The 25,953-nt window shown below is 38.4% G+C and overlaps 1 protein-coding gene across 9 annotated transcripts in view; it reads right to left on the bottom strand.

The window, feature by feature from the left end:
- Positions 1-25,953, bottom strand: part of U2SURP (U2 snRNP associated SURP domain containing) — a 50,828-nt gene that overhangs the window by 20,761 nt on the left and 4,114 nt on the right. For 2 of the 9 annotated variants that reach the window (XM_071752155.1, XM_071752156.1), the window contains exons 1-13: positions 21,775-21,894; positions 14,106-14,153; positions 11,762-11,860; positions 10,912-11,026; positions 10,399-10,532; positions 9,259-9,300; positions 8,423-8,490; positions 5,936-6,030; positions 5,817-5,852; positions 5,637-5,719; positions 5,189-5,354; positions 3,942-4,153; positions 2,953-2,996 (exon numbers count right to left, since the gene is read on the bottom strand). In XM_071752155.1, coding sequence (XP_071608256.1) covers positions 2,953-2,996; positions 3,942-4,153; positions 5,189-5,354; positions 5,637-5,719; positions 5,817-5,852; positions 5,936-6,030; positions 8,423-8,490; positions 9,259-9,300; positions 10,399-10,532; positions 10,912-11,026; positions 11,762-11,860; positions 14,106-14,153; positions 21,775-21,819 — 1,187 coding nt within the window. In that variant the 5' untranslated portion in view covers positions 21,820-21,894. Of the gene's footprint in view, positions 1-2,952; positions 2,997-3,941; positions 4,154-5,188; positions 5,355-5,636; positions 5,720-5,816; positions 5,853-5,935; positions 6,031-8,422; positions 8,491-9,258; positions 9,301-10,398; positions 10,533-10,911; positions 11,027-11,761; positions 11,861-14,105; positions 14,154-21,774; positions 21,896-22,542; positions 22,666-25,953 lie in introns of those variants that run through there. The other 7 variants (XM_071752158.1, XM_071752159.1, XM_071752160.1 and 4 more) reach the window with 6 other exon arrangements.

The following is a 25,953-nucleotide window of genomic DNA, read 5'->3' as shown; positions in this document are numbered from 1 at the left end:
TCTTTCCTGAATTTTCACAGCTTAGCCTATAACCATTTCTTGCTTAATAGAAGCTTAATAATCCTTATGCATAAAAATGGGCAACTGAACACCAAAGTACAAATAACTCAAAAACTAAGCCCACGTCTAAATTTCTTAGAACTAAGACAAAGTGTTAGTTCCTTTACACAGGAACAAGTGGCAGACTGTTATGCTCTAAAGTAAACACATATACTTTTGAATATTCAGTAGAAACAGTATTTCAAACAAATCAAGTGTGAAAAGGAAAGAAAAAAAAAAAAAAAAAAAAGCCTTCTTGGTGCCAAACAAGGCAATGGCTTTAATAAATGTCATCTTTTTTCAGTCAAGACTCAACTATTGACATAGAACAAAACGCTGCATCATTTTGTGTCAGACCATCAAGTGTTTCCTCCCTCATCCACTCAAGTGAATCAAGTCATAAATTAAAAAAAAATAATAATAAAATTCAAAATCTCTATTTGTTTCATTCAGCACTACATCCTGACACAGGAAAGAATCAGATATGAAGTGCAATATTTCAAGCCACATCTGAAAATGCAGAGTCACTTATAAACATCCTACCAGGAAAGGGTCAAACAAGCTCAATCAAGAATTAAAATCTGCAGTTTCCAAACTTTTGAGGTTTTTTGGAAACAGGATCTTAAATTTTCAAATATAGACTATCTATATATATCAAAAGCTTCTCAGCATATCCTTTGAATGTGATGCATTCTTAAAATTCAAAAATTGTTTCATTGAAAAGCTGCAGAATCTTCTACTGCGTCTTAGTAATGAAGTGATTATTTTCTATCGCATGTATTCAAAGTTCTGCCATAGATACAATGCACTACATGAAAAAAATTCCACTTAAAAACACAGCAGCAAAAACCTGCTCCTGCCATCTGCAAACTTAGCAAATATTCTTTTTGATACGAACTAGCATTAAACCTACATTTGCCTCAGATATTACACAAAAAACCCAAGCAGCTACCTACAGCTCAATTTTCCTGTCCGTTTGTTTTTTATAATCCCAGACAAATTGTAGAGAGGCCATAGTCTCAATAATTCTGTACCCATTTTATTTAAAGTAGTGTTCTGAAAATCTGAATAGCGAGCCTGATCTTGTTATTTGAACTGTATTTGAAAACAACAGTACAAAAAAAATATTACAATTAGCTTTCAAGCCTCTGTGCTACTACACCATTAATTTATTTAAAGTCAAGTAGATTTCTGTCTTCCTGCAGAACCATACCATTGTTTTTCATCTAGTTTTTCTTTCATCAAGTACAATAAAGTTGCATAAGATCAGCTTATGCTTGAACAAGAACATCTGCTTTGGAAAGACTTCAGATGCATGAAAAAGAATTCAGTATATCCCATATCTAAAAGAAGGTGTTCCATGCATTTTGGTATACAAGACTAGTTGGAAAGTTAATTTCTCAGAGAAGAAATCCTCATTACATATACTCAAGGTTTCTTCTTGCTAAAAAGCAAGGAAAAAAAATAGTATTGATAATTTTTAAACAAAAGAGAATAATTAAATGGATTAAATGTTTTATCCCAACTGAAATCAGTCAAAAATTTTGGAGTATGCAATTCACTGTGTAATAGTATTAGAAATTGTCACTAGCTCCTTTAGATGTCACTGGGGAAGAAAACCAAACAAGTATTTTCAAATACAATTCAAATAATGCGAGCATTTTTACCATATGAGTTTTCAAAATGCTACAGTAAATAAAATGGAAACACATTTTTCTCTGAAGGTTAATTACTCTGAAGCCACTGCAGTTCTATAAATAGTACTTGTTCTTCTACTCGATGTTTGCCAAAACAAGATGTGCCCTGGTCGCCCTAATTATTCACTTCAGTACAGAAAATGTACTGTCCTAAAATTTCATCAAAATTATGACTGTATTTGAGCATCTATGGAGAAATGTTAATATATCCCTGTCACTAGCCTTGCAAACCTTTTGTCCCTCCCCACACATGTAGAAAAAAAAAAGAAAAAAAGGACTTTGTGACAGTTAAAAACAGTGTAGTAGAAAAAGATGATAGCTTTAAGTGCATTATTTTAAAATTTCATTAAGTTGGCCAACAAAAAAAGTTTTTCAGTTATAATAAAACCACATTTATTGGAGCCGATCGTACCAATGTCTGGTCAAAAACTGTATACTTTCCCAATCCATCCCATGATGTTTTCCTGGTCCCCCGCTGCCGCAGACAGTTCAGCTGGTGTTGCTCACCAAGGCCAATGTCAAAGAGAATTTGGTAATCTTTTGTGCTTATTTAGTTTTAAAACAGTGTTGTGTTCCTGTGTTTGGGAGAAGGTTTTAGCTTAACTGAGCAAGAGTTTACCTAGACTAACGTGAAGATAGGAGCATCCATGGGAACCAAAATGTAAAAAGACCCTTGCAGTACAGAACTACCTTTTTCAATGACCAAAGTTATTAACTGTGGCACATTAAAAAAATAACAGAAATAAAAAATTATTTTTAACTCGGTTACAAATTGTCCAAATCAAACAAACAAACACAAAAAAACCAAACAAAAAAACCACAAAACCCCCCCCCCCAAAAAAAAAAAAAAAAGAGCAATAAATCCAGCACCACAGTGGAGACAGCTGCATCTTAACTATGAAGTACTGATTGTTATGTCAGCATTTGTACAACACCTCTAAGACAAAGCTTTTTTATCCTAGTGTTCACTCACAAAATTATTCTGCAACTATTTCTAGTACTCAAATTCAATGCAAAAGATAACTACTTCAGTCAATCTTCCCTAAAAAGATATTAAGATTCTAAGTCTGTAAAACACACATTTCTCCCAAGTGTCATGAAAGAACCATTGCTCAGTGAAGCCATTACCTTTTCCTCAACATCACCATTTTTCTTTAAAATTCCGAAGGGGAAATTTTCTATATTTAGATCAGTAATAATAAAGAAAAACATGTACCTTTCTGTTGGGATAACCACTTTGACTATGGCTTGCGACAGAGTCTGTATATGAAGTCACATCAGATAATAAACATAGAATATGTGAGTATTGTTAACAAGTAACAAGCAAAAATATACATATGCAATGAAAATACTACACATCTATCACAAGTTTTGCAGGCAATCTCTGCTGTGAAGTTATAACTAAGCAATTACACAAAATGCAAATGGTTGTGTCAGTGAACCATAAAGGTTCACTAAAGACAAAGTATCAGAACATTCCTGTCAGAATGTACATTGATGCACTGAATAGGTACTAAGCTGAATATAATTAAGAAAAGAGTTCTTAAATTTAAAAGATTCTAAACTATATGACTTGGATCAAAGTTGGTATTACTTTATTCCCAAGTCTTAGGAAAAAAAAAAACCAAAACCTAATATTTAAGTGTAATTCAAAAAATCAACAAATTCTTACAAATGTAATTCATGTTGGTTTGAGATTCTAATATACTTACCCTTTTTAATCAGCTAATATTCCAGAAAAAGTTTGAAAACTGACTCCATAAGTAGTATATAATACTTACTGAATGTCCAGATTAATTACCTCCTACACAAAATACATCAACTCCCCTAGTGTAAAAATAATGCTACCCAAATTAAAACTCAGTATTTTCTCTAACAAAAACAATTTAGATAGTGCAATTTGGCAGCCAACAAAATGGGGGGACGTAGGAGAAAAAAATCCAGGGAGCCTGGAGGGGGAAAACGATAGCCAGATTTAAAGCAGCACTAAAATAAAATAAGACCCAATATACTGTACCCTAACACAGACAAGAAACAGAGCTTCAGGATTTAAGTAGGTTCCCTTGGACTACAGCAGGGAGCCAGTGAGTTGTACACTAGGGCTGCCAAAGTCAGCCTGAACAATGCAAATCTATGAAGCCACTGCAATACTGGCACAGATGCAGTATTTAACAATGAGATATGGCCCAGGGTACTGTAAGTTACCTTCTCAAAATCTTCTTTGTTTTTTGGTGGCGGCAACATTGGAGCATTAGGATTCTTCAATCTCTCCCTAGGCTGGGCATTAAAAGGCAGTCCTGATGGAGGAGGTGGAAGGGTATGCTCCATCATAGAAGGTGGAATGTATATTGGATGTGGAGGTATAGGTACAGCTTTGCCCCAGCCTAGCTTCATTTCAAACGACATTATCATCTTGCCTGAAAAAGTGAAAGTAAAATTAAAAAACACACAAAAAAATCAAACCACAAAACAAAACCACTATTCTGTTATAAACTGGTTCTGCATCACTCAAGATTTAACCATGCAAATGAAACATTAGGTTTGCCTGCTCAAGTTTACTTCTTGCTTACATTGTTGATTATTGTATCACATCTATCAGACTACATTATGTGCAAATGAAAGCCTAGCACATTAATCAGTTCATTGATTTTCCCCAATGTACATTTTCAGGAGACTACAGTATACAAATACCTGAATTATTTGAGGAAAATTTTTTTACACTTCATATTAATCACATCAGAATGCACAGAGTAATTTTTAGATTATTTCTGCACTTCATACAAAAAATATCAAATTAAGTCATTCATAAAGACATATACTAGCCAATTAGACCAGCTACATACATACTGCAAGCCTACTTACTAACGGTCCTAAGGACCATTTTGAGTAGGCTATACATATTCTGTTCTCTTTGCCAAGGATGCTGATATTTGATTTTAAGGCTCTTCCTGAACTGTAAGGACATTGATTTCTTCATCCCATAAGGTGTTTTCTTCCATTTTTTTAAAATAAAGGATAGACAAGATAGTCCATAGGCAACACATATGTATTACATGTCTGTAAATACAGTTACATCTTCGGTATCAGGAATTCAAGCTTTATTCCAGGGAACACAGCACACTTACCACCAATTATTGATTATATCCTTTGCACTAGTCTGTTTCCAGAGTATAGATTATCAAATATTACTTCCCACTTCCATCTTCAAAATAGTCAGAAACTTTACATTTTTATCACAGCCAAGCCACCAGTATTCCCAGCCTCTGTGTATGCTATAGTTTGATTGCATTCAGCTGCCAGTAAAACAGCTAAAATCACTGCCAGTGTGGTACCTACTGAAGTTTCAGCATACCTATCACAATTCTGATACAACAACTTGAAGATATGCTTACAATTACTCCTCAATATTTCTATCAATATAATTACAATTACAAACAGAGAAATCTGCTTACCATTTAAATTCTTCAATGCTCTTTCAGCATCTCTCCTGTTCATAAAGGCAACAAAGCCACAATTTCTTTCTCTTGCTCTTTCTTCATCAGTCCTTGGCCACATAATTTTAACACTAGCTAATGGTCCAAAGCGTCCAAATTCTTGACATAACATCTCTTCATTCATCTATGTGGAAAAAGGTGAAAATTAGCATCTTGATACTGTATTTCTAAGGTACTCATTCATATTATCGTCCAAATATAGTCTAAGCCTTCATTTTGGCATCATCAGCTACAGAGTTTTTATTTAAATGAATACTGCCTCTACAGTCACCAACCGTACCTAATATAAGGGTTTAAACATATGTGTATGGCTTAAAATAAAAAAGGGGGAAAACTGTTACTGAAAAAAATTCATCAGCACCCAAGCATTACAACACTGCACTTCATTCCTTCACTTCAAACTTACTTGAGGATTGATGTTTCCAAGATACAAATTTGTTGTGCTTGGATCTCCAACATCATGTGACCCTGGTGCATAATCATCCAGTACTACAGTGATAGAGGAAAACATAGAAAAAAAAGTTATAATCCCTGTCATGCATTTAAGTGACAACATTATATTGAATGAGAAAAGAATCTATATTACCACCAGACGATCTGTTTCTTCTTGACGGAGCATCCACTAAATAAGTAAAAGAAATATATACAGTATTTAGTCTACAAGTTTTGTGGCCCAAGCAAACATAAAAATTAACATCTACTTACTTGAACGCCGTTGGCCATCTGAATCTGACTGGGGTGGCTCAAACCGACTCAATCTACCTTTTGTTTTATGCCTTTCATCACGTTCCTCCTGTATTCTACAAAACACGTTTAATATAAGTAATTATACTATTTCATTCTAAAAATACCTTTAGAAATATGAGGATTTTTTTTATTAAACAATAGGCTTTAAAAACATTTCAAATTGAAAAATATGCTTGATTTTTTAAAAATCCACTAGAATATATATCAGAATTATTCCAGCTCCAATCCTCATTCATACTGTGTTTTAATCTCAAACAAAACTGACTTAGTTTGAGAAGCAGATTAGATCAGAAGAACAGTGCTCTGAAAAAGCGACCCAAATTCCAACTGTCAGAGATCTAGTGACTTTTCAAAATGCTCAGAACTCCTGTTTCTCCTCCTACCTCTTTCAAGCCTTATTCATGTAGGCTGTCAACCCATATGACCATTTCTACAACACATAGGGCCTTGCCTCTGTTTAGACTTCTAAGGATAGTACTCACACAAGGACCTATTTGGCTCTTTGTAGTCTGGCCTTAAATCCTTGTACAAAGGTAATGTGCACCAGGAACACAAGGATGTCAATTTGTTTACACTAATGACCAGAGAGTAGCTACTACTCATAAGAAATTTTATAGAAACATAGAATATCAGGTTGGAAGGGACTTCAGGGGTTATCTGGTTCAATATGACTTCACGGGAACACAGTTTAGATGAGGTGGCCCAGCACCCTAGCATGCTGAGTCTTAGAAGTGTCCAGTACTGGGGAATCCACCCTGGGGAGATTATTCCAATGTGTGATTGTTCTCACATTGAAGAATTTTCTTCTGGTTTTCCATAAGGATCTCCCCAGGAGTCACTTGCACCCATTATCCTACATCTTTTCCATGTGACTCCTTTTAAAAAGGGAGTCTCCATCTTATTAGAAGCCACACTTTAAAACATGGCAATAAGGTCTCCCCTAAGCCTTCTCTTCTCCAGGCTGAAGGAAACCAATTCTCTCAGCCTCTCCTCATACAACCAGCTTCCCAGTCCGTTGATCACCGTTGTGCCCCTTCTCTGGACACTTTCCAGCTGGTCCACGTCTTTTTTGTATAGTGGGGACCAGAACTGAACACAGTATTCCAAGTGTGGCCTGACAAGCACTGAGTAAAGTGGGATGATGACTTTTCTTTAGTGGTGATGCCCTTGTTGATGCAACCCAGCATCCAGTTGGTTTTCTTTTTTATGGATTTATAAGGCAGTGCCTATTGTCTTCTAATATATACTGAGTATTTTGTTTTCCATCTCTACCATTAGGGCAAAGGTCATTCAGTTACACTTAATATGTGTGCTGTTCTTTCTGTTGTATTACACAGTCATCAGTGAAAAAATCTGCTTTCCAAACCATTATCCAGCTTCTTTTAAAATTATGTGAGCTGAAAATACCTCTAAACTTTAATTACAAGTTATTCCTGCATTAATAAAAAAGCTCAATCTCAAAGTACCACTCCTCTGGATATAGCTCTAGAGACACTGACAAAACATCTTATTCTCCCTCAGTCTCACACACATTTCAAATTGCTACAAATCTCTTTGCTGCATCATCATCAAGACAAAAGTCAATTCCAAACCCCCTGAACAATCTCACCCATTACAGCACTTATTCATCTTCCTGTACCTTCACTAACTTCAACAATGCATGGCACCACACTAACAACTGTTCTCATCTACACTTGCTATGTATGACAAAAATGCATCTCAAGTTCCACTTGTAGCATACTGACAGCAGCTGCCAAACAAACAAACCTAGGTTTCCGTTTTTTATCCAGGTAGATGGCTGGTTGATTCTGGTTGATCAAAGCTTCTATTCACACCTAGCTGATCCAAAATCATCTTAGCTGGCTTTGGAAACATAGCCAGCCAGTCACTTAAGGGGATTCTCTGAAATACTTTCTGATTTTGTATGTACTTTTTTTGGTTAACCGTTTTGGTTATTTTCTGATAAGGAAGGCAGTACCAAACTGTTTCAAAGGTCAAAATCAGTGACATGCAAGGAAACCCATTAATTTCAACAGACTAGTATTTACACCAGCACACAGGGCTTTCCTGGTTTGTTTTTTCATCATTCTGTAACCTCTGGTCAACACTCATTTCAAAACACAAGTCCTTTTTGGCACTAATGGTAAACATTGCGTGATACCAATCAGCATAAGGAAGGGCAGAAGTCTCAAGGAACACCAGACAACTAATTAGATGGCAACTGATTATCCTGACAAACAGCAGACACCCACAACAAGCATCTACTAAGCTATGTTCGTATTCTGTGTAATTAAGTCACACCATTCCACAAGCATTTGAGGGAAAAAGAAAACAAAAGCCTACTCTGGGAAACACCTTAACAAAAATGATCCTAAATATTGCCTGTAAAAAAAAAGTTAAAACCTTCCATCTTTTTTATTCACAGTAAAAACTAGTCAAACTTACTGCTTTAATTCTTCTTTAAAAAGTTCCAAATTACTCTTTTTCTTTTCCTTCTCTCCTTTCTTCAAAGGCTGAAATTAAAGATATATCAGCCAAAATTTCAGCAAATTAAATGAAACAAAAATGAAAAATTATATATGTAACAAAATTTTAGATAATGTCCATGCATATTTTACCCACAGCTTTCAAACAAAACTAAAAAAAACAACAAAAACCAAAAAACAAACTTGAAAACATTAAGACTGACTGCTATCAAACACAAAGCTAGAAAATACAAAATTAAGGATATACTAAATTTTGTTACTTTTCACTACTACAATGCAGCATGTGTGATCAAATGCTCTATCTACAACAGCCAAATTTAATATCTGTGATGTATTTTGACAGTTTGTTCCAGAAACTTAGAAGCTGATTATAACCCTAGCAAACCATCATGCTCTAAACTGATATATGTGTGTGTATATATATATATATGTAAGTTATCTTACATATATATTTTTTCATTTATTTTATTCACAGACAAAAAAATTCTATGTGAAAATTTCTTTCTTGCTTCCTTTCAGATATAAATACAGGTCTGAAGGAACAGGTACTCTAAATTGTTCAAGATCTCCAAAAAAAACCAAAAACAAAAGCACTCTTGAATGACAAAGAATATGGATAATGTAATTTTTTTTACTGTAATATATGCATCTTAACTAACTCATTTGAACTCCTATCTTCAACAACATTGCTTTCATATAACCAAATTTAAATGAAAACGTTTCCGATAGGCAGACATACAAAATATTTATTGTGTTACACACTACAGCTTTGGAATAACTGGACTTCCTACTCACCCCAGGCATAGTTGTTTGTTTGTTTTTGTTTTTGGGGATGGTCTGCCAAATAAATAAAATCATTTTTACCTCATTATCTTCAATCACCATTGGACAGGGCAAGTGAGTAAACTGATTGCATTACTTGATAAGTACTTATGACAAATTTGAAAAGCAGTAATATTCTTACAGTACATATACTTGCATAATAAAAAAATGCTACAATTCATTTCTGTAACTGTAGAGCTTTACATACAATGAAAATCAAAACTGCCATTCAGTATTATCCCACTAGTCTAAACCTCAGTTTTGTTTAAAGCTGGAGGCTAGGATAGGTTTAACCACAATTCTCACATTGTATCTTATCTCATTTCCCACCCTAACAGGCAGTATCATATACTTCAGCTTAAAAATTCTATTAAGCTCTATTAAAACATGCCCAAGACATTAACTACACATTAACATACACAGTAGTAACAGTAACCATAGGTAATTATCAGTTGGCTTGAAGACTAAGTTTGTTGGTTGTATCTCCATTACTTTTTATGATGAAATTTCAGTTTAAGAACACAAAAAAGTATCAAACCATGCAGAAGTAAAAATAAATTAAATAAAACCCAGGGTGTTCAGCTTCAAACATATGCAAGCTCTTCAATTTTTGTTAAAATTCAAAGAGCTAGAGACTTCTCAAACACCACCACATATAAAAAATAATTTAAAAAACCTTACCAACACAAACTTGAATCTATGAAAAAGTCATTTTTTTTAAGCTATAAATCCTAGAAACAGATGGCAGCAAGAAGAATTGCTTTGAAAGTTTCACAAATTCTCAGGACTGGAGATACTGTTACTTTGCAACAGTCACTAAATCTGTACTCCTGAGAAGTCTGCCTCTGTTAAGTGGCACACAGTAAAGAAACAGCAGGCAAATCAAAGCTTTATACTACAAAGTACTTTGTACTAGGTATATCATGCTGGATACAGGGCTACTGGACTTCAGCATCATCTTGTTATCTGATATGAGATTAAGCCAATCAAAATTTCCACCTTAATATGTGATAAATACTAATGAAAAACTCTCTGCATAATCACACAGACTTTTTTCTAATCACTTGTAAATACTTTCAAAGTATGGGGTTAATATTGAATTAAGAAACTTACAGGCTTTTTCGTTTCTATCATTAAGAGGGATGGAGGCTTCTCATTAGATGGCTGGTTTGGTTGGTTTTTTTGATCTGAAAATCGTGATGAAGGCTTATAGATTTTACCCCGTTTTTCATCCGTTTCATGCTCCTCTGAAATTGAAGAGAATTTTTTTTTAAATTGCATTAACTAATGCTGCACAATATTGTTCATTTGAAAGAATGCTATTCTTCTCTAGTCTTGTTGATTCAATTTAATACATTAATTCCTTAAAAAAAAATTAACATCCTTTAGCATGAAGAAGAAAGATTAGATATTTTAAAACAAAGCACTTTTTCCTCTGAGATTTACAAGACAAATCATTCCACTACCTATCTAATGAATGAGTCAAAGCATAAAGAAGATTATAGCATCAAGTTTCTCTTATTGCTTCTAATGTAACATGCTGATTTTAAAATGCAACTCAATGCAAGTCTTTATCTTTACTCAAAGCCAAATGATTCACTACCACCAAAAAAATATTAGTTATACCTTTAGATGCATTAACGATGCCTCCTCTTACAAACGTTTTCACTTTATTACCATCACTTCCTTCAAAGGCAGCAAGGAATTCTTCATAAATTTCTGCAGCAGCTTTCTCATCCTCCTACATAGCAAATGAGAATCTATTTACTATCATCAGAGAAAAACCTTCACTAGACAGCTGTTCTTGAATTAGCTATGTGACACTCCTTTTCATTTTCTGGAGTTCATGCTATAAATTGCATCAAATTAGTTTCAAATTTAGGCAGAATTCAAATTTCTTAGAAATGTGGGAAGAACACAGCATATAATACTTAAAGCAAATAAGGCCCTGTATGCTCAAATATGACTTCATTTTACATTGCATTTACATGGCAATTTAGTGTTCAAAAGATACCAGTTAGAAGAGATCATAAGAAAAAACAGCATTATGAGACTGGAGCTTTATTGACCTGATCATCAGAGAACAATATATATGTATATATCTTTACACAATATGTGACTGAAGGAGAATTAACAACAGAATCACCTTTATGTATTTTCCAGAGAACCTGTTAATCCAACAACCTAGGGTGATGACTCTTGCATTGATTAAAATGAAGACAATCAGTTTATTATTGTGATCTAGTATTGAACTCAAAACTAAACTTGATTTCTTCCACAGAAAGAGTCTCTCTCTCTCTCTCTCCAATGACATGGATTCCAAGAACATATTAAAATGCATAAATAAAATTCACTGCTGTTCTTAGAAAACTACAGCTTTCAAAATAAGGAAATATGGTGGTAAAGCTGGTTGTAATCTGAAAACAAACTTATTTCAGTTCTGCACAAAGCCAGAATTTTCACTGTTTACCATTACCTTCTTTTTTAATTCTTCTTGTTCCTTCTTGCTCAGAGTTCGTTTGGCAGCACTCATTTTGCCAATACTGAATGCTTTAAGTTTGCTTTCCATTAAAGGCTGCAAAAGGAGTAAGAAAACAAACATTAAATTGTTTATAAAACAAGTAAAACAATGTTATTCTTTACCTTGTTCTAGATCAGAAACTTTATGTGGAAGGACTCAATGCAACAATAATTTCTAGAGTATGGAATTAAAATTCTTAAGACTCTAAGTATTTAACATGCAGTAAAGTGTTGCAAAAGTAAAAGCAACAGGATGAAGATGATTTTCAAAAGGCATGGGCAATAGGAAGGAAAAGAGAGAAAAGGCATGGAAGTTCTCTGGAAACTCCTGGCTTAACACAGTCATTCATATAAGAACCGTCACAAGAAAAATAAATAAGCTATTAGACTTTATCTTCGAATTATTTTGCATGCTCTTACACAGGGTGTAGCCATGCTTACGTAAAACTACCATTTTGGCTATGACAGTACTTTAAAACAAAAATCAGCTAAATTTAACAAAACACCAAGAGAAATAAGGTGAACAACTGTGATATTATTTTAAAAATTCAGACACCAGCTGCAAAAGGATCTTTATCTAGGAATTATTTTCTTTGTAAACAGTTTTATTTATAGGATTGGCTTCCTATTCAGAATTTTTTACATACAAAAACCACTGTAAAAGACAACTGCTTGAAAAACCTTCCATTTATAATCCTTGTTTAGTATCACAAACACCTGCTAAATCTGTATCAAGCATATGACCACAACACTGTGTATTGCTTTGAAAAACATTCCCTACTTCATCATTAAAAGGCAAACTATCAGTTAACATTAATGCAGCATTGTCTGTGGAGTTATCTGATTTATGGCACTATGTTTGTCAACATGAGCTGCTGTAAGATGTTTATCAGCAGCTTTTCATGCACTTGTGTGGGGTTTAAGGTAATAAAATTAGATTTCTGATGTCTGAAATACAGCTTATATTTCAGTATTAAAACAATATACAGTCTTGTCAAAAAGCGGGCACATGGCTATGGCAGAGCAATGCAGACAAAACAAATACTACACTCCTACCCAAGGCTTACCCTGGATATAAACACATCAGCCACAAGTATGTCTGTTCTAGTGACATGTGGGAAGAAGCTGCAAAATAACATGGGTTCTGGCACTAAAATCTCCTCAGTTTAGAAAGCAGAAAAAACAACCACCACCATCAGAGTGGATGGAGCAACATGAAGTTAACAAGATTGAACCCATTTATGTCTCCCAGTTACATTTCAGTAGATAATTATAACATTATTATTAACCAAATGCAGTTCACAAGAGCTACACTAAATTTGAAAGTCTTCATCCTTCAAAACACAGAAAATAAAGCAGAGAAAAGAGTAAAGCAAATGATGGAAGCAAAGAGAAAACTTCTAGCTGAGTAATCAAATCACAGTATGAAAGCAAAATCCCTTTACACATAACGCTGCATTTACTGTAAAAAGGCACAAAGTACTGAATCCCACTTCCATGGATAACACAAATACTCAAGAGACTTAAAGAGTAATTTTCCAAATTGTAGCACGTAAAGCAAATCAATAAAAGTACCTACTTCTTTATGAAAAGTTTCTGCTATCACAACATGAGTAATGTTACCTTACAAGCAATTTAACAGGTGGTAATTGACTTTTTCATATTAAAAAAAACACCCAACTGAAATCTTGAAGAAAATACAAGCCACAGAATTAATTGTCTGGTGCTAACACTGCTTGTCTCTTGCTGCCTGTTTTCATTCTAGCTCAGAAATAGGTAGGCCTTCAAGTAACATATCAACCACGTGAGGAGGCAAAGGTCTCTCCAGTGGAAGAAAAAAAAAAAAGACTAGGTAATTATTCTTACAGTTTGCTTTAAGCATTTTCTATTAGAATGAAAAATAATAGATGAAATTAGGGTCACACTGTCTCATTTTTGGGAGGCCAACTGTACACAGAAAGGCACTTTAATATACAGTGATTCCTGCAATTAATCATCCCAGATTTTGAACTATGCCTCAGTATAAGAAGTGTAAGAAAGAAACACATATTCCTTACAGCATCTTCCTGTTCAAGTAGCTATTACAAGTGAAGTATCACACAGCAGAGCTTCCTACACTGATTGTTTGAAAGCTTCAAGGAAGATTTTTAACCATGAAAATCAATGTTTCAATTACAAACACCCACAGATTAGATACCCAATGTTTTCTTTAGAGCACAGGCCTATTCTGTGCTTGTGGGTATGGTTGGATATTTTTTATTAGGTTTGCTTTGCTTTGTTTTTAAATATTTTGGACTTACATGAGAATCAGCAGATCCAGTGGTGTGTACTGCATCTGGCCCTCTGACCTGAAGAGAGAATGAAGAGGAGGTGAGGCACAGGAAAATAACCCAACTTCTAGCTTTCTTTATTCAGATCTTGGGATGTGATTTTCAGTTCAACTTTGACATCCAAATACACAAGAACTAGGATACATGTAAAGTATTTTAATGACATACCTGAACAGAGTCACAACATGAACAAATGTCAATACAAGGCAAATAAGGGATTAAAGATAGACTGTTCTTGGTCCCATTAAAAACACCTAAATTTCTACAGCTGGATTCTATAAACATGGCACTCACACCACTGCAAGGAAAAAAGATTAACTTTTTTACACTGAATCTGCAAAAGTTGTCATTAAAAGCTGTTAAAGATTACATAAAGGACTTAATTGTGTTTGCTGTACTATAAAACTATTTCCAGAAGTGCTTTTAGTATGTTGTGCATAGACCTTCAGAGCCCTAATTAAAGTCCAGTTTGTGAGTGTGTACTAATTAACATTACTACTTTAATCTGTAACTGAACTTTAACACATAAGCCACCATATATACAATATTTGCATAGATTTTTTAATGAGTTAATGTGGTGGAGAACACTCCAAACAGGACTGAACACATTTTCAAATTATGTAATGTCCAAGTTCCAGCAAACATCACTGACATAACTTCACCTATTAAGACATGAACTGCCTAGTACAAAATTGATACCTAAACTGAAATTTAAGTTAAAACACTTCCATTATGTCAAACCTGTTCATTACTTACAGAACGTTAGCACATCTTATTGCCAGGAATTTATATATTATAATATATAGTGTTCATCTCCAGTTTTCTAAAACAGACAAGCACCAAATGCTACTCTGGAAAGCAATTTACTAACTTTGATTTCATTTTGCAAAATGTTTTTTCATCAACTAAGATAGAAACATCTTTGGACAAGTATATTCCTACGTTTTACAGTCAAATCAATTTAGCCAAAATGGTAGACAGCACCTCAAGAGACAAAATTAAGTTCTGAATGGTAAAGAGAGACACAGATTTATCTTTCAAAGGGAGAAGCAAAAGACTCCTTTAAAGACTCCTAGGGTTTGTTTTTTGGTTTTGAGGGGTTTTGTTTGGTTTTGTTTTTTGCTTTAAGAATGAGAAAGGGAAAAGAACACAAATATTACTCTTGAATACCTTCCAAATCCACTTCCCTGCAACACTAGACATTACTCACAAGGCACATCTGTGCACAGAAGTTAAAAAGAAGTTTAGTTCATGTGTGTCAGCAGCAGTTCATTAAAATACACATGGAACCAAGTACAATAAGCATCCTGCAAACTTTTCCTCTGTATTTGGTGATGGTTGCTTTTTATGATTCACAACTTCCCACAGCACTGAAATCAGTAATCTGTTATCCACAGTTCAAGCTACAAAAATGTAGCTAAAGGAAATAGGTTGTCTCATAGAGAGTTTATGAATCTGAAGCACAACATCACAGATTAAAGACACTGCAAAATAGTTTCAGGGCTTGTCTCCTACCACTTTGCAGTAGCCAACAAAACAGTTACAATTCCACCTTAAAAAAAATAACACACACACACACACACAAAAAAAAAAAAAAAAAACCACCAACCAAAACCAAAAAAACACAACCCACAACAAAACAAACTTTAAAAAGAATTAAAAAAAATCAGACCTGCAGTAAAAAGATAAATCTCAAAGGTGAGTCTGCTTTAATGTGTTGACAGCTTAGACCTAGCACTGCTCAGGGCAAGGAGGCTGTTCTGCAACAGCAGCATGAAATAACTATTTCTCAATATTCCACACCTGCTTCATTTAGAGAGGTTTTGAATAGCAACACCTTCCAAAAGGGGTGGGTGCTGCAGCTGCTTACAGGGAGGACCACAAGCAAGGCATCACAGACGTTAACAGTACCAGCACTCAGTACAATGGCTGTTAAAACACAACATCCCGATAAAGAATGTAAGAAAAGTAAAAGAGACTAAATTTGTTTCTCCAGCAACAGAGCAGATGATACTGCCTGGCAAGCCCTTCAGTGTGTGGCAGCACACAAGATTGTGTGGACTAGCAGCAGGAACAGGTCACTGATCGAAAACGGCTGGAAGTCACCAAGCTAGGAGCATAGCAGCAGTCCCCAGCTCACCAAAAGGGACCACAGCATTGTGCAGTGAGCCACCTCAAACATCAGACAAGCATCAGAATTTATACTAACATGCACTTTGAAAAGTTCTAATAGCAGATTTAGCTTTTAAACTAACATTCTCCCACAGCAACTAGTAGTTTTACAGACCCATGCTATTCTCCTCCTTAAATAGTTATTTTTAAGGTCTTATCTTCCGATCTGTAACTTCAGCTGATAAGTTTGGTACTGCTTCTGACCATCCAAGCAACTGTACCACAAAGCACAAAATTATTCTTCACAACACACTATCTGCCTTTTTCTAAGCACCAGCTGTTAAAAAAACGACTTCTCACGTCACTGCACTTTGCATCCATCTGCACTGCTGCGAAAAAAAGGGAAATACTTGTTTCCTAAAGAGGAACCAGCTGACTCGACTCTGCAGAATCACAAAGTCTTTCTAACATTCAGAGAAGAGCATTTCAGATATTGCCCACCTGTGCCAAAACCTGGATCAGGGTTATTTTTCCATCTTATCATGATGTTAATTAGCTCAACGGAACTAACTGTTGGAAGAAACATACCCATAGCTCTCTCAGGCACTGAATGACATCTAAGATGGGAGGATATCTCCTTCAGGTTCAAAACATTGACAGAAAAAAATGCAGTAAGTCCACCTTTCAGTCATCCCAAGAAAACAAAAAGAAAACAAACAGAAACAAAAACAAACCAAAAAAAAAGCTACAAATATCCTCTACCACTCTGCATTAAACCTTTCTTCACGTTTTTTCTGCTAAACTAGCCTATTTTGCAGCTGGATCACTTTTTCAATCACTTTCACTGCACAGGTCCTTCAAAGAAATGTGCCAGTATAACTTAAATAGCAATTCAGGCTGCTGAAATAGCATTCCAGTAAAATACAGCCCTGTCCAATCACAGTCTTGAAGGTCAAGTCACTCAAAGCTGCATTATTGAGTCTAGCCAAGTTTACTCAACCTTCAAAAGAATGAGAAAAAAAAAAGTCTTAACAGCACTGTCGTAAATGAGATTTACAAATTCCTATGAGAAGCAAAAGCAGAGAGCCATCCCTCAGATTCCGATGTTTAAATTTTCTTCCAGCTTAACAGCAGCTTCCAAAGACAACACAGACAAGATGACTGCTCTCCCAAATCTTCCTTCTTGTCAGCAGCACAAGTGCCCCCAAATCCAGTTCTTCACAGCTTCTCCAAATTTAACTACCTCTGGGCAAAACTGGCAGACATGTTATTTCACAAATATTTAAAATATGCTGTATAACATATACATTTTTTTCCCACTAATATTGAAGCCACTTAGTAAAGCAACACAGAGCAACAAAAGCTGCCAATAAAACCCAAAAGACAATCCTGTGGCCTTCCAAATGCTAAATGTTATTTTTACAACTGTAATGGCTACAACTTAAACGAAAATAAATGCCCTGCCCTTGCTAAAACTAATAGCTTCAGGGTAAATTGTTTATGAGAAACCCCGGTGTGAGAAACTCCTCCCCTGCTTCAACACCTTCCACTGAATCTGATCCCACATTAGGCAGCTGCTCACACTGAACTAGATCCCTTTTCCAGATCTGAGATCCTAGGAGAGAGAGATTCATGGAGGTTCAGACAAACCACTTGCTAATTCATAGCAGGCTCCTCTACCCACTCAGAATTACACCAGATCAACTAAAGAGGACAACATTTGGGAGGGGAAAGTAGCTAAGTCTGAGACCTGTTTGTGTCAGCAGGGATACCAAGGAAAAGTAAATGGAATCACAGACTAAATTAATGTGTTAAAATCCAGCAAAGGCAGAGAGGTTTTTTTCTTCTTCTTCTTTCTTACTCTATCAAACTGTCTAGAAAACAAATGCTTGCAAAGACTTGGAAATAACTTTATGGCTATTCTATTGACTCTTTATATTTACTGGAGTAGTGCATATTAATATTATTCATTATTTGAATACACATCACTTCAGACACAAAAATAAAATTAAAATGGTTTTCACTAAAGTACTTGCAAGGAATGCTATTCCATTACAACCTTAAACTCAGATCAACATTACCTGCCAATATTTAAGTTTCTACTACTAGAGAGGGAATGAGAAGGACAATTTCTTTTATATTGCCATCTACAGAGGAATGCACTTACTCCCTCTCCTGCTTCTGGTCACCAGTTGAACAATACAGGGAAAGCTAAAAATCATGAGTTTCACCATCCTGCATAACACTGTATCTAACTGGAATTCACCACATGCACAGATTTTAAGTTGCCACTCTTCATGCACTAACATATCCAAGGACAGCTGTCCATTCACAAGCAAGTAATACCTGTTCTTCAACATTTAATTAACACATAACCTACTCAAAAGCCTGAGAAATGCATTTAAGATTAAGGAATACGGTTAAAACCTCTCCTAGAATGAAAAATGGGGAAACCTACAGCTTGGTCCAAGTTGATAATCTCTTCTGCCACAGAACCAAATCTGTACAGTGAAAGTCACTATTATAAGAATATAAAATAAGAAAATGGCAGAGTCATTAAGTAGCTAATATTTCAATACATCAAGATAATAATTTAAAGTCTTCAGTATCTCCCATTTTAGAATTAAATCCTTCACTGACCTCCTGAGCAGTCTTGGGCAATCTCTATTTTATCTTCCTTTATTTTGTCCTTCTTTCCTATTTAGATTAGTGGAAATCTCAAGCACATATCTAGCTATCCTAATTTCAAAGTGACAATGGAACAGATGATGCTTTTGCAACACACTTCACATTGGAAAGTCAAAGTTATTTAGAAGCTGACAGTATTGTAAAAGGCAACTATTATGACAGCAACACACGCAGTAGGACTCCTGGACCTGTACCATCACCAGAGATTGTTGTAAAATGTTTAATGAAACAGCTAATGCCTGACTGAAGTAAGATGGATTTTACAATATAAAACAAGTGGCTACATGTTCAAAATCAGTATTTGGACACGAAGACCAAAGAACAAACACCACACATTCTGAAGGACAGAAACTGTATTGTACTGTAAGTGTTGAAGTCCTCAACAGCTAGGTCACAGCTCTTCACAGGACACAGAAAATAAAATATCACTATGTCATCCCAGGAGGTAGGCTAGAAACCAGCAAAGGCACATCTTGGAATTGCCACTGAAACATAGCTATGGAGTCTTCAAGACATGTTTGCTTTGCAAGTATAATTATTCTTATAACTTGCAAATGCAAGGTGCCAAAAAGAAATGCAGTCTAAAACTTCAACTTCAATATATAAGTAAATTCATCTTAAACTACTAAAAACCAAAAATGTTTGATTAAAAAAATACTGTAAGAAATGGAGAAAAAATATTATTTGCTTAGATTACTAAGCCGTAATATTTTCACACAGACATTTCATTCATAATTTTTCTTTTTCAACTAAAAAGATATTTTTATCCTTGTGGTTATAGATTAATTTAAAAATACTAATTTAATACTATTATGTCATACTTCTTTCTGCACATATCAGAGAAATATCTCTATAGATATAGATACCACAAGCAGACATGAAATGATGACTAAAAAAAAAGATACCACAGCCTGCCCACTCCCCCCACCCCTGAGAAAGCTGAGGCTGCAGGAAAATCCAAGGATCTAAGCATGTCTCATTTTATTTCACTTTTGAACAAAAGCATTCTCATGTACTACCACTGTCTTCTTTGACACATAAAATAACTGACAAAAAATAACAAGAAAATCTAGAATGAAGAGCGTGGTAAAAAGACCATTGGAAACACATCCAATGTAATGTGAAACTGAGGGGTGAGTGGGAGCTGTATGATGACAGCAAGGTACAGGACCTCCTCAACAGACTAACACGCAGGTTTGACTTCATATTCCCTACTGACTTCAACGGGATGGATGACTCAATACAAGGAGTCAAGTGTCTGCACACACCTCTGCAGAACTGACATCTAGGACAGGAAACAACTCTTATAAAGTATTATTCCATATTAAAAAATACTATCACCAGTACAGAAATAGCACACAATAAAACAAAAAGCCCAGTGTAACTGTGAAAGAAAGGGATCACATCTAGGTTTGTTCTGTGTACCATGTTATTGGTCACAGAAATAAATAAATTATTACTCTATGTCTAATTATACTTGAAATCCTTAAATGCCTTATTCCCTGGAAGCCATTCTCCATAAATTAAGACCTACTTTACTACTAGTCTTCTATCCATCTCTAAGTTGCAGTTCCAAGCCAAACACAAGATCCAAAAAAAAAATGTTTCCTAGCAATATTTGGAACAGATCATAAGGGGAAACAAAAATAAAATTTTCCTACTCTAATAAAATCAATCAGGTAAATATGCAAAGACTCCCTGTAACTACTTTCCAGCTTCCTAGCAGCAAACCCACCCCCCTCCAAAAAAATTCTTTTAGCTGAATACAAAAATGGGGAAATTTATTGATCTACACAGCACTGCAAATTCCTAAGCCAAAACGTGGCTTCTTTTCTTGACTGATTTACACACTCGCACACAAAATTTAACAAAAATAAACAAACAAAAACCAAACAAACAAACAAAAAAAAGAAGCCCAAAACAACACACTGGAAGATTTAAAGATTTATATACTTCTGGCCTAAAACCTGCAACAAGGCTGAGTGGGAGAGTGTCAGTGATCGCTAACCTGCACCCTACCAGCTACCAGTGCGGACCCCCAGAACACCGCCCCCTCCCGTCCGAGGGAGCGGGAAGCCCCGAGCTGCTCCCGTCAGCCAGCCAGGCCCGGGCTTCCCGGGCAAGTTGGCCACAACTCCTCCGCTACCGGGGCTTGGGGTCTGCAAACCCACCCAACATCAACTCCAGGCAGCAGCAGAGCGGGTACAGTGAGGAGAGGGGGGAGCAGCCGCGTGATTCTGTGAAATTTGTCATTCCAGAGAAAATCGAACGAGACTCGATCTCAGGTTATGGTTTTCCTTCACACACGCAAGTTGGAAACTAACCCCACCAAGGCTCCAGCCCAACGGGGGATCAGGGCTTTCGCCACGACCGAAACCAACACGTACGCGGGCACGGGTAAAACTCGGGCATTAACCAACGCTCCGCACCCGAATCCGGGGACGAGCTGGTGCCAACAGGACGGCTCCCGCCTGCAGTTACAGCGCGCTCCGCCGGGACCCCGCTCCCCACCCCCGCACGCCTCCTCCGAGGGCACGGGGACGCCAAGAGGCCGCTGCTGCCGGCCAAGGACAGAAACGTTCCCAGGGCAGTCCCACGCAACGGGGATGGCCCGCAAGAGGCCTGGGCCCCGGGCCGCGCCGCACCGCCCCCTTCCCGCCTCCCCACCCCCTCCCGGGGCCCTCAGTCACTCCGGGCACAGAACAGGGAGGGAGCAGGCCTCGCTGCCCGGGACTCGCCTCCCCGTCACTCCCGGGCCCCGCCGCCGCACTGGCAGGAGGCGGCCGTGCCCTCCCAGCGGCGAAGCGGACCGGCGGAGCAGCCCGCGGAACGGCCTCACCTTCCCACTGGCCTTCTGCGAGCCGCTGGGTGCCTTCTCCGCCATCTTGCCTCTCCTTTCGCTCAGCCCTGGCGGCGAGGAAACGAGCACCGATCCCACCGAGCCCGTGAGCGGAGGGCGGGAAGGCGATGACCGAGCAACCGATGGGGCAGCCTGCGCCCGGGCGGGGCGGGGCCCGTCCCTTCTCCGCGGGTGAGGAGGCAAAGGCACCAAAGAGTCTGTACGGCCCGCAGTCCCCTGCCTTGGGTCTCTTGCTCTCACGTTAGCAGAAGAAAACCCAAATAAAGTCGTTAGGCGAACTTAATCTACCTAGCACCCGGCTGCGGTACGGCAGGCAGCGACACGCAGCCGGCGACGGGAGCCTTCGATCCCGGCCTGGGGCGCAGCGCAGGCTCGGGCCCTGCTGCGGAGCTCTGAGGAGGCACCGGTGCCTCTGCTGCCCTAGTGAGGGGCACACAGCCCCGCCGGAGAAACTCGGGGGTGGTCATTCAGGCACAGCACTGCGCCGCACTGCCCCGCATTGCCCGAGCCCCCCGCAGGGGAGAGGACCGTACAGGTCACACAGAGCCCTTCTAATCCCCAGGTGTTTTCCTACGAGACATTAGCAGGTGACAGCTGGGAACTGTCCGGGTGGGATGAGAAGAGCAGCAGGACTTGGCTGAGGACGCTGGGCAGGGCGGTGGGTGGGCGCTGTGTATGCCCATTGGCGTGGAAATGCCCAAATGTGGTTTTGGTGCCCAAAGTGCATTTTAGGTGGGAAGGCCTCACCTGGGATCAGTGCACTGTGCCCCTGCAGTCCTGTGCTGCAGCCGTTCTGCACAGCTCTCATTCATGATCCATGTCCATAGGCACTGGTCATACAGTTTGGAGGCTGAGCTTGCACCTAAACACCTAGCAAAGTGAAATGGAATACTGTTTAGAACATCATCAAAATTTTACATTAGATTGAAATAAATCCCAGAATAAAGTTAAAAGAATTGCAAAGCAAGTCGTCCTTTGTTGAATATCACTTAATGAAAGATAATAACCAGAGGTTACCTTATATTTACCACGAGTCTTGCATTCCTGGACTATTTCGGATTTTTATTACAATGTGGAAGATTCCAAGGTGTTAATACTTAAGGAAAAGACAGCAGATAAACATAAATGAAGACAGCTTTAAACTCCTGATGCCTACTGCCCTGTGAGGGACAGGAGAGAGCAGGGTCTGCACTAATAACCCCATCTGTCAGTGGAGGATGAAGTGGAAGCATCCAGAAGAGGCAAAAAGAAAGCAAAAGGAGAGGGTGAGAAGGGCAGTGGCAAACGCAGGGGACTGGAATTTTAGAAGGGAGGGTAAAACCCTCAGGAAATATCGCAGGTATGTGTCCACCTTGCATGGAGAGCCGTCTGACTAGAGCCTGTTGCACTCTCAGTAGCCATCTTCAGGGTGAAAGTTTAGTTACAGGTATTCATAGCTGCTGCCCTAAGCGCAGGTCCTGGCGCTTGATGTCCTGTACGTTCGTCACAGGCAGTAACACTACAGCGTTACTAAAACCAACACTCTCGAGAGCTGGAGGAGAGAAGAGAGAAGCCTCCCTCGCCTCCGGAAAACGCCCGTCAATTTGTACGACCAGCAGCGCAGGGACGAGTGAAAACTACGGCGGTTTCGTGTTCCGAGAAGCTCCAGGGGGGTCTCGGTACCGCCGCGATCCGCCGCCGTGACTGCGCGCTCCGACAGGGGGCGCCGCCACCGCCGGGCAGCGCCACCGCCGGGCAGCGCCACCGCCGGGCAGCGCCACCGCCGGGCAGCGCCACCGCCGGGCAGCGCCACCATTTTACCATGTTGCACGTTTTCTGTTTCCTAAGTCACACAAGAAATAGTAAAATCATAATAACCATTCTGCGGATTCAAACTCCCTTACGCTGCAATCAAGTAAGTGGTTAGCCAGACAGTGCTGTAGCCACGAAGGTGAGAAGGCAGAAATCCTCATTTCCACCTGTTTTTTGAGCCTTCTTCCACCTTTTGCAAAACAACCATGCAAACATTTTCTGGTAATGGATTAGTAGCTAAGGCAAGAGGTATCAGATGTTTATTGAGCTCCCTTCAGCAAATAAGCAATTACAATGATAAGTATTTTCTATACCTACAGCTGACACAGTGCCTTACCATTTAGGGTCTCACCTTTTGCTCTGGAGGACAGTTCTCCAGTTCTGCAACCACCTGCACATCTTCCTGTGGGGACCCCAAGGCCTGAAGTGGAATGGAGGGAAGGAGAGAGAAAAAAACCCTGCTCCTTGACAGTAGGATTTTGGAACAATTCCATCAGTCCTTTTAGGCTTCATTGAGCTCTCAACTTGCCCACAAGAGGACCCATTCCATAGGAAGGGATGGTGTTGGACAAGGAAGTTTAGCAACGGATTAGGCAGGATCTTATGCTTCAGAATACAAGTCAAGTCCTCTTTGCCCATCTTTCTCACTGTTTTCTTCACCAGCTTGCAGAGGCACAGAATTAGTGTCAGCCATGACCTGCTGCTGGATTTTTTTGACACAGTAGTGGAAACAGGTGCAGCAATGAGTTGGAAGTAAACAAGCTCAGGAACTTCTACTGGATAGGAGGGGCACTTAGGGCTGCAGGAGGAGACACTACATGCTTCTCAGCTCCCCTGGGATTGCATTAATAATAAATATGAAAGACTGACACTTCTGGATAAAAAGCAAACATCTAGATGAAAAGAGAAATGTGCCCTTGGATACTAGAAGTTTGAGGCCATTAATGTTTTGAAAATTTGTGCTCCATTTGGCCTCAATCCCTTTATTTAATCCACCTCATTAATCCTTTTTAATTATCCAACTCATTGTTTAAATCCTCTGCTTACTGCTCAGCCTTCTACATTCTTTTGTAATTCATAAACTGCACGAAACTAAGAGCATCATGATGCAGGGCACACTGTGAAAAACACGAAAGATATAGTTAGAGCTTCAAAGGTCATCTCTAAAGATAATTTTTCAGAATGAACTGTCCTGAACCTGTGCTATTTATAACACATTGCAGTTGTACAGTAGCACTCGTGTACAGTTAGTGAATGACAACACATGTCAGTGTCTTGGGCTTAATGGCAGAGAAAGGGGAGAGGGAGGAGGAGAAAGGAGAGAAAGGAAGGAGAGAACAGGAGGAGAAAGGGGGAGAGAGAGAAGGAAAGGAAGCAGTGCGATGTAGGAATCTATGGAGAGTTAATGCTGGAAAGGGTAGGCTAATAATAATATTAAAAAGAAATTACTAGACATTTTTCACTTTAATGCAGTAGGTCTGGTGGCAGGCCTGGGAGTTGTTTATTAACTGTTGTTACAGTGACAGATATCATTAGGCAATATATTAGGGACTATCATGAATTATCATAAATAATTAACAATAAGCTGCATTAAGTAAACCACACATTGCAATGCATTACCCTTGTCTTTCAGGCTGTTTTTTCCCACTTTCAGAGGGGATCTCTTTTGCTCTCACCCCAGGCCAAATCACAGCTGAACAGTTGCAATCCTTTTGCAAAGGTGGGCATGAGAGAAGAGGAAGAATAAAGTGCTGTGGAAGTTCCCTACCCTGTAGCAAAGGAAGCATGTTTGAGGACACAAGGCTGTCAGATCAGGAGTAGGACAGAAGTGTAGCTGCTGGGTGTACAGGTGTGTAACTGTGAGTCATTTTGTGCTCTTGGTAGTGGTTCACAGATCCCTAAAGCCACAGACTGTGTTTCATGTTTCACCATTGCTTAAGAAGCTGTCTCCCAGCTTCTTTTCCTTATTCTACCTTTCATCTCCTCCCACTTCTAAGACAGAAAACTGCTAAGCAAAGATTCTCAAAATAGGTAGCTGCACACTCCTCCATGTACTTGTGTGTTGTTGGGAAGCTGTGCAGCATGAGAGGAGAGCGAGGCAGCAGTGAGATGAGAGAGAGGCAGGCAGCAGGCACAGCCAGAGCATAGGTAGTCTGGGCTGCTTGGAGCCACTGGACTGAAATGAGATGTGTTAGCTGGGACCCCCAGTGTTACGTGTTTACATCACCCAGTATAAGAAAAAAGAGCCATAGGGTGGCTGGGAGAGAGCTGTGTGGCTCTGATGTTCTCAGCAGCCTGGAATTGTTGCTGCATCTCTGGTCTCCCTCTCCTAGCTGGAGCAGTTTCTGTGTTGCTCTGTCTCTCAGT

Source organism: Heliangelus exortis, chromosome 9 (assembly GCF_036169615.1).
Source record: "Heliangelus exortis chromosome 9, bHelExo1.hap1, whole genome shotgun sequence".
NCBI lineage: Eukaryota > Metazoa > Chordata > Aves > Apodiformes > Trochilidae > Heliangelus > Heliangelus exortis.
This window is presented reverse-complemented; position numbering and strand designations above follow the sequence as displayed.